Source organism: Sesamum indicum, linkage group LG8 (assembly GCF_026168435.1).
Source record: "Sesamum indicum cultivar Baizhima isolate 11 linkage group LG8, ASM2616843v1, whole genome shotgun sequence".
Classification (NCBI taxonomy): domain Eukaryota; kingdom Viridiplantae; phylum Streptophyta; class Magnoliopsida; order Lamiales; family Pedaliaceae; genus Sesamum; species Sesamum indicum.
In genome coordinates this window covers 21,040,363-21,050,438 of record NC_142664.1, presented here as the reverse complement: position 1 = coordinate 21,050,438, position 10,076 = coordinate 21,040,363, and the positions used below count along the sequence as shown (strand labels likewise).

At 36.0% G+C, this 10,076-nt stretch overlaps 1 protein-coding gene across 1 annotated transcript; it reads left to right on the top strand.

The window, feature by feature from the left end:
• Nucleotides 1-6,944: 6,944 nt before the first annotated feature.
• Nucleotides 6,945-8,213, top strand: LOC105168661 (uncharacterized). The gene has a single exon (XM_011088794.2). The coding sequence runs from the start codon at nucleotides 6,945-6,947 to the stop codon at nucleotides 8,211-8,213; it is 1,269 nt and encodes a 422-aa protein (XP_011087096.2).
• Nucleotides 8,214-10,076: the final 1,863 nt, after the last annotated feature.

Sequence of the window (10,076 nt, the reverse complement as noted above, 5' to 3'; positions counted from 1 at the left end):
GTTGCCTCCCTCTTTTTTTTTACACGTGATCTATTTAACCGGGCACGTATGCTTCCCCCAATTTTCATACACTCACGTGCCCAAACGTGCACAATTCCGGCTGATTTAGGGTAATTTGTCCTAAAATTGCCAATTTTTTTTAATTACTGTTCTACAATTCTATTTTAGAATAGACCTGGACTGGAAACGCCACCGCCCCTAAAAAACTGGACGAAAATTGCAATTTCCCTAATTTTATTATTGAAAATAAATTTTAAAGTGTATTTTTTATTTATAATTTTAGTTTTTGACATGTTTAAAATAATTTAATTTAAATCAAAAGGTATAAGCAGTTTTCAACTACTTTATTAAGCTAACTCTTTTTACTTTCCACTTTTGTTTTCAAATACTCAAATTTTGTTACAGCTCAACTTACAATTCTTTCTTCAAACACCAACTTAATGTTAAACTAAAGGTGTTAAGTTTTTCTTACAGATCATGGATTCGAACCCCGCCTTATGTGTGGGAAGTCTATTAATAGTAGGTGTTGTTTTTACTGTAATGGTAGGTATAGATTATATTTTATTTATATGATATTATTGATCAGAGTATGATTATTGAAATGATCGATATTTGACAAGAATAATTATAATCAATTCAATTAATAATAGTTCATCGTTCTTACTAAAAAAAAATCCTATATGTATATGTTTGAAAATACAAGAAAATATGTATGCATGATACAATTATGTATTATCAGAAATATAATTTTGAGATCATAAATTAATGATGAATAATTATTAATTTGATATATATGTTTTTAATTTCTCACAATTAAAATTATGTTCACAATATATAGTCATACTGGATTCATACTTATTGTGGTCGTAATGTGTTATACTGTTATATTCGATAAAAGTGCAAAAATTTCAACCACTAGAATGGAAATTTTAGTAAATATCACGAATATTTTGCATCACAAATATTATAATTCATTTTTTGAAATCTAATATTGTAATACAATTAAGCAATTACTCATTGTTTTAACATGCGATAATATTCAAGATTAACATCAACCCTCCAAAGATTAATATATATAATTGGGCAAATTACATGGACACCCTTTGAGATTAGGCTAAAATATACAAATACCTCCAATTTTTTATAAAATTACAGTTACACCCTTTGAGGTTATAGTTGCAAATACAACTGCACTCCCTATTTAAATGAAAAATTTACAAAAACACCCTCTGAAAATATTACACTAACCCCCCTCAAGAGGTGTAGCTGTAATTTTATAAAACACAGGAACTGTTTGTATAATTTGATCTAACTTTAGGGATGTTAATCTAGTTTACCCAAAAATTTCATTAGACCTATTCCGTCCGTTAAGAATTTATCATCTTATATTCTTCGAAGCTTGTACGAAAAATTATTTGACGGAAGAAATTATCTAAGCAATTTGTAAAAATACATAACTAGTATATTATAATTTTATATTAAGTTTACGAGAGACGCATATCAAAAGGATCGATGGGTAGACTTTGAAAATTACAAAATGAAACGTCAAAAAATAAATATATATATATACATATATATATATACATACATATATATATATATAGTTTAAATTACTGCTAGGGACCATGAACTGACGGTCCTCATATATATTCATGACCGGTAATGTAATCAATGGTTAGGGACGGCTATTATTTTCAACCAATTAGTTAACAAACAGACATATATAAGTTGAATATTATTCCATTGGTTGAATAAAACCACCTATAATTTTTGTGTATTTGATGCATATGTTTATATATAAACGTAGAATATAAAGAAAAAAAATACATAATTCTCTTTTGTATCCCTTTCAAATATATATATATATTTTAATATAATATGTATATATGAAATTGAAGATCTTATAATTATTATTTAGTTACAACAACTTTTATCTTGTCATAATAATAAATTTTGTGGTTTTAATAGTAAGTATTATTTTGTAAAAGCTTTTGTTAATAAAGTTAGTAATAAAAAATCATGCATAAAGTTGGGATTAGATAATTGGATATATAATGAAATCTATTGATAACAAATAATGTTGTTACTGTAGATGTGCCATTAATTATTTTTAGTAACACTACAAAAAATAGATTTTATCAGAACGGTTGTTTGGGACGAATTTCGAAATGGATTGAAGTCCTATTTTATTTTTGGGATGGCATTTATGACGGTTTTGGGATGAAACGATGTCCATTCGAAATACCCTATTGAAAAAAATTGCGGACGACTTTCGGAAGGTTTGTTGAAGTCGTCCCACAATTTGGGACGACAACAAAAGCCGTCCCAAAATCCGTCAAAAGGACGAATAATTGAAATATAAGTTTGGGACCGCCTTACGGCCAGTTTGTGACGACGTTTGGTACAACCTTGCCGACATATTTTCTTTTTTTATTTGGGACGGAATGTCTCCCCAAATTCCATTTGGGACTTTTAATTAAAATATAAGTTCGATTTGGGATGTAACTTTTAAATCAGACGTAGTATTTTTTGAACGATTTTGGGACAGTGTTTTGGATGGCTTTTAGGACGTGTTTTTTTTTTTTCTTTTTGTATTTCGTCCCAAATTCCATCCCTGTGTTTATTTAAATTTTTTAAAAAAATTCTTTTTTATTTTTATATTTTTTTGTTGGGCAAAATTTTACTATATTAAATTTATGTTTGAAGACAATATTTTTCATATGAAAGAAATTAAAATTAGCCGAATAATTTAGATCCAAAGTATATAGTTAACAATTCTAATTTCAAAAAAAAAAAGTATTAAAATTTAAATCCTAATGTAATGACTAGGGCGAATGCTGGTCGGTTGGCTGAGGATTTGCAGCTTCTTCGTTTTGCTGCTGTGTGGACTCCTCAATTGGGGTATTAGCAGCCTGTGGCTTGTCGGAGCGCAACATCTAGATCCCCATCTTGTTAAAGAGCATGTTCAACATAAGTTTGATTTTCTGAAGCTGCGTTGAGACGGGAGGTTTGGGCAGTGAGGCAGCATTGGATGTCGATGCTCTGTAGTCTCTGGTCCACGGGCGAGCGGTATCTAATGTCAATGCCTTGAAAACCATACAAAAGACTCAGCCCTGCTTTCTCCCAAAACAGTGTTCTAAAATAAGATATTTAACTGGAATTTAGCAGAAAGTTGTTGTACCAGTAGCGTAAAATAGATCAAAACATCAATCGGTAAAGACTTCGTTATAAGTTTTTTTTTAAAAAAATTACCAGATGTTTGAGCAGAGTGAGAGATGCGGTTTTCCGGACAGAAATGTGGTGAAAAGGGAAATGAGTTTAGGGATTTGGGGTCTAAATTCAAATTCTTTATTAGTATTTTCGAATGACATTAGTAGTTGTTATTCAAAGATAGTAACTTAACAAAATGATGTCATATTTAACAATATCCATCCGAAATATAATGGAATCATCCTAAATTTCGTCCCAAAATAATTTATTAAAATTATTTATCAATTTAAAAAATTAGAAAAAATCATAAAAAAATACATGTACTACACCGAATTGTGTAAATTAATTATTAATATTTGTATTACAACTCAATTGAATTTCATAGAAATTAAAAAAATTATATCATATGTTTACTAAGAAGGAATATGATAATTCAATGTTGATACTTATAAAACTGCTTTTGTATTCAACCATCATTATAGTAAATTATTCGATGGAAGCAACCAATTTTAGATTCGACCACTAGATATGATCACATTGATGTTATATTACTTGAAATTTCAAGCCAATCTAGATTACGGACATCAATATATCGTATTTGAAAAATTAGACTATTATTTAAGGACGAAATGGGATGCCACGTTAGGAGAGACTTTGGGACGGGAGATGAACAACTGTCCCAAACTCCGTCCCAAATGCAGTCCTAAATTTTTGGGATTTTTGAAATTTTTACCCCTCGGATTGATTTTAGGACGCACTTTTGGACAATTTTGGGATGGTTTGCGAAAATTGAATTTAATTTGAATTTGAATTTTTCGAGATTTTTAGGTTGTCGCGGGAATTTAAAAACTATTGGGATGGTCTTTGGGACGACTCTGTTCCAATTTTCATCCCAAATGTTTGAATTTATTTTTCCAAAATAAGTACAAAATATTAAATTTAGGATGACACAAAGTGGCTGTTAAAATTTAATTGTTGAAATTGTGGTGTATGGAATTATGGCTGGCTTGTTGGGATGACATTTTGGAGAATATTCTATTAGAAAATTGGACATCTTCAGGTTGTCCCAAATGTGGAACAATTTTGCCATCGTCACAAATATCGTCCCAAACTATTACCGACCAAAATCTTGGAACAACATTTGGGACGCTTTTGGACGATTACTAACTTTTTGTCTATTTTGGGACGGATGTTCGGACGACCTTGTTATTTTAGGACAGTGAATATTAGAACGAGACATTCCGTTCCAATTTCATATGAAGTCGTCCCAATTGGGTCGGATTTTGGACATGTGTTAGCCGTCCCAGAAATCTGTCCCAATAAGGCTTTTTTTTTGTAGTGCAACTATATGCAGAATTTTTATTATTAATAATTTATATAGTGACAAGATAAAAATTATTATCATTTAATATATATTTTTAGTGAAAATTTTACATTGTACTTATTATTTTATCATTAATATTATATTTTGTTGTAGTAAATATAAAGTATTATTATCAAAGTCTACAATCATAAAACATCTTTGCTGAATTATATATATATATATATATGTGAATTAAACTAAAAATGTATCTAAAACAATAAATGTCATATCAAATTATAGAACTTTCCAATCGACATAGTAAATGAAAACAAATTTACAGTTTTTTATATTTTTGATGGAACCTTAGAGAATTGAAACAAATTCATCTCTCGCCGTAAGTGGCTCTTACTCATTAAAGTGGGATTCATATCCTTTTCACCTTTTGGACACTAAATTCCACTTATGTCTTGTCCAACTCATTTTCACATGGTAAAATTTGACGTATTGTAATGATATATATATATATATATATGTGTGTGTGTGTGTGTGAATATTAGCATTCTTTAGGTAGTAAAAAATATGAAAACACTGCGACTAAACATCAGAGCAAATCAATACTAATTATCATAGTCTAATAAAATATAATTTTTTACTATAATTAATTGGTAGTCAAAAGAAGAAAAAGAAAACCATGGTAAATACAAACTAATTATGATTGTGCATCGCTCATTACTCGATGTTTATGCAAGTGAGGTGAAAATTAGTTAAATTAGAGCTAAAATCATGAAAAATATTAATTAATCGTGATAGAAATTTAAATTTTTCATTGATTTTGTTTTGTTATAGTTCGTAGTATTGATTTAATGGAAAAAATTATTTTTTTTTTGTAATGTTTTCTCTATATTTTTCATACCATCTAAATCCATCAATCCAAATATAACTCGTTTGAAAAATGAGTACAGTTAAGTTTTATAATAATTTATATACTTATTTTATTTGAATGTACTCTTTAATTTGAAACTATCAATACAATAATAAGTCTTTTATATATTTAAACTAAATATATTAAATAAAATAATAATTATATTTATAAATAGTTAAATAAATAAATCCATATGATATACATTAGTAAAAAAATATATAAAATTATAAGGGCAAAAGAGTAATTGGATATATAGGAGGCACACCATAAGTACATAAAACCTATCACACCATATAATTTCCAACACCCCTATAAATACCAAAATACTAATTTTTAATCCAAGACTACTACTCATTGACAAGACCCCTCCTTCTTGAGGATTACACATTTTGCAGAAACTATATTTCACCTGGTGTAAAATTCCGTCGTGGTAAAATCCCAATTTATTCCTTAGCAAAAAATCTCGACCACATCATTGGCGCCGTCTGTGGGAACAAATTTCACCTCGACGTTGAGCATGCACACCAGGTCCCGAGCCCGTGACGTACACGATCTAAATGCAATCCGTGACGTACACGATCTAAACGCGAGAAACGGAATGGAACAGAACCCCCCTGGCGAACAGCCAGTTGCTCAGGAGGTAACCCCCCTAACGCACCAGCAAACACCCCTCAATGGGGGACTCCCCTCGTCACATAAAAAATTTTCGGCCGTGCCCCCAACCGGAGTGCTCCCCCCGGAGGCTCCACCCTAAGAACCGATGATCCAGCTGACACAGGAGGCCTTGCTAACCTTGATACGAGACGCGTCTACACGAGCTGCGGCTCAAGCCGTGGCCCAATTTGTGGCGCAACAACCAGTGAACCCGCCCCCTCCTTCCCCTTGCAGAAGTCGAGAACTATCCTCGGCTCCCGAGGAGGAGGAGCAGAGGCGAGAGGAAGTAAACAGTCGGATCTCCAGACCCGAAGTTGCACAAACTCAAGATCGGAATCTCCATAATCGAGAATCTTCCGCCCCCCCACCAACTCGAAGAGCCGAGGATTCCTACTCGCTGTTGGCTGTGGCACCTCCAAGACGGAGCCCATTTGCCTCCAACATTCTGGCCGAGGCGCTCCCAGCTGGTCTCAAGGTGTCGAATCTATCGAAGTATGATGGAACGGGAGACCCACAAGAACACTTAGACAAATTTTATGCCAAGATTGATTGGTATGATCTGAGTGATGCCGCCTATTGTAAGGTTTTCCGCACTACACTCTCAAAACGAGCGTTGGCTTGGTTTAACCAACTGCCCGCTGGAACTATTTCCAGCCTCGAGCAGTTGGTTCAACGCTTTTTGCACCACTTCTCCATGAACAGAACCCCCCTGGCGAACAGCCAGTTGCTCAGGAGGTAACCCCCCTAACGCACCAGCAAACACCCCTCAATGGGGGACTCCCCTCGTCACATAAAAAATTTTCGGCCGTGCCCCCAACCGGAGTGCTCCCCCCGGAGGCTCCACCCTAAGAACCGATGATCCAGCTGACACAGGAGGCCTTGCTAACCTTGATACGAGACGCGTCTACACGAGCTGCGGCTCAAGCCGTGGCCCAATTTGTGGCGCAACAACCAGTGAACCCGCCCCCTCCTTCCCCTTGCAGAAGTCGAGAACTATCCTCGGCTCCCGAGGAGGAGGAGCAGAGGCGAGAGGAAGTAAACAGTCGGATCTCCAGACCCGAAGTTGCACAAACTCAAGATCGGAATCTCCATAATCGAGAATCTTCCGCCCCCCCACCAACTCGAAGAGCCGAGGATTCCTACTCGCTGTTGGCTGTGGCACCTCCAAGACGGAGCCCATTTGCCTCCAACATTCTGGCCGAGGCGCTCCCAGCTGGTCTCAAGGTGTCGAATCTATCGGAGTATGATGGAACGGGAGACCCACAAGAACACTTAGACAAATTTTATGCCAAGATTGATTGGTATGATCTGAGTGATGCCGCCTATTGTAAGGTTTTCCGCACTACACTCTCAAAACGAGCGTTGGCTTGGTTTAACCAACTGCCCGCTGGAACTATTTCCAGCCTCGAGCAGTTGGTTCAATGCTTTTTGCACCACTTCTCCATGAACAAAAAAGTCCCGAAAACAGCGGCATATCTATTTACTATTCGTCAGAGGGAAGACGAGACTCTGAGAGACTTCATGCAAAGGTTCGTAGATGCAGTGCATGAGGTTCCTCATGTTAATCAAGAGTTGTTAGCCAGTATTGTCCAACAGAATCTACAACCGGGAAGATTCAAAGAGTCTATAGCCGGCAAGCCCCCTAGCACCATGGAAGACTTACTCGTGCGCTCCCAGAAATACATCCGGATTGAGGAGTCTAATGCTTTGGATCCTTCCCTTAGTGGCAAAAGGAAGGGTCGGGAAGAGGAAAAAGTGCCGAAAAAGAAAGAGGAACGCAAGCATGTACCTCCGGCGGGGTTTGCTCACTATACCCCTTTGAATGCTCCCAAGGGGGAGATATTAATGGTGGCGGAACAACAAGGGATAATCAGTCAATGGCCGGCAAAGATGAAAGATAACCCCAAGAGATTTAAATCCGACAAATATTGTCATTTTCACCGAGACAGGGGACACATGATGGAGGAATGCCATCACCTGAAGAATGAGATAGAAAAATTGATCCAGCAGGGATACTTAAAGGAATATGTCAACCACTATGCACAAGGACGCCAATTTGACCGTGGGCCGAATGTGCGAACTCCTCGTGACGATAACTATCCCACCGCAGGAGTCATCCCGTGACCTCAAAAAGATCAACAAGCCATGAAGGAGGAACTCAAAGTTCACGTAGCGGAAAAAATTATTTTTTGGCTAGTCACTTGTAATAGGAGAAAACTCGAGTAGTAGCTCGACATATCCTTATCCCCTTTTGATTTTCCGAAAAACTTTGTATTCCAAATTTTGAGTAATGAAGTTGGTTTTCTTGTCGTCGTCCCAACAAACAAAACAAACTTAGACATAGAGATCCTTGAAGTTTCACGAGGACCCTAGAGGCAAAAATCGTCATTGTCATATAGACAAAAGTCGCTATTGCCCCGGGACCCCCTAAATGGAACTTTCATTGAGATCCTCGTTAATAATGTCGCCCCGGAAACTTTACATCCCTTTGAAGTTGGTGAAAGACCGACTCCGGGACATGAAGTATCCTTTGAGGCAACATCCCCTCTTAAAAATTATTGGAATCGGAAAATTTTGCCTTGGAATCGGAAAATTTTGCCCCCACCGTCCGAAGTTGGTAAAAACCTAACTATGGGGCTTGAGCAAAAACATCACTAGAGGCAATATGGAGTACTATCGAGTTCTCTACCAAAAGTTCAACCTAATGGATGGTGAAGAAATCACCCCAAGAGGCTACGCCTTAAAAAAAATTGCGCCGCTTCACCCTCTCCGAAATCTTGGGGGGGCTCCATTACCAAATGTAAGAATTGTTTATGGGGAATCTCATCTCTTGAAGATGACGTCGAATTTCTCAAAATAAATGGAAGAGTTTGTCGCGAAAGATGAGTAAATTCTGAATAACCACTACCAATAAAAAATGAGAGCAAGTATTGTTAAAAAATATTTGATGGTGTAGTGGTAGGAGGAGTTCCTACTTACCACCCTTTTAACCTGCGTTCAAAACCCAGGTGACGCAAAAATTAGCACCTCCTCACAACACTTGAAGACTCAAGCTAAGCTTGAGGAGAGCTCGAGTTACATCGCCTGGTGCGCCGCACTCCACCTGGTGCACCAACTCGAGGCACGAGCGGGGCTCGGGGTGACCTCCTGGTGCACCCCTCCCCCCCCCCCCCGGCCGCGCCAGCCCCAGCCTCGAGCTGGGTTCGAGGTGCACCCCCTGGTGCACCCTACGACCGAGGTGCACCCACTCCCATGTGTTAACTCAATTCAGAAAAATATTTACTCTCGCACAAAATATTCTACCAGAAAGTTCATATTCCGTCCGAGAGTGGGGGGCTGTATGATATACATTAGTAAAAAAATATATAAAATTATAAGGGCAAAAGAGTAATTGGATATATAGGAGGCACACCATAAGTACATAAAATCTATCACACCATATAATTTCCAACACCCCTATAAATACCAAAATACTAATTTTTTAATTCAAGACTACTACTCATTGACAAGACCCCTCCTTGAGGATTACACATTTTGCGGAAACTATATTTCACCTGGTGTAAAATTCCGTCGTGGTAAAATCCCGATTTATTCCTTAGCAAAAAACCTCGACCACATCACCATAGATGTCCATTGAATACTTGCACATGGTAATGTAAGAATATTACCTTATATTGTCCAATTTACCACGATGGAGATTCATTAATATGACTAGTGAGTTAATTAAGTGAGTGGTAAGTTATTGCAATTTATTTATAATTATATTAGTATATTAATTGAACGAGAGTTATTATAATTAATATTTATTATTTTTAATATATTAATTAAATTGATATAATTTTTCTATATATATAAACAAAAGAGATTCATTAATTCTTATTCTTGCCTTTCAAGTTGTTTTTCCTTTTACAGGGATAGTATTTCCCCATCCCAATTTGTCCTAATAAACATTTCTTATGCATAATGGAAAGTATTCAATCGTTCTAA

Bases quoted from the DNA above. Each gene is read 5' to 3' on its own strand.
- LOC105168661 (XM_011088794.2), top strand. From the start codon at position 6,945: ATGATCCAGCTGACACAGGAGGCCTTGCTAACCTTGATACGAGACGCG.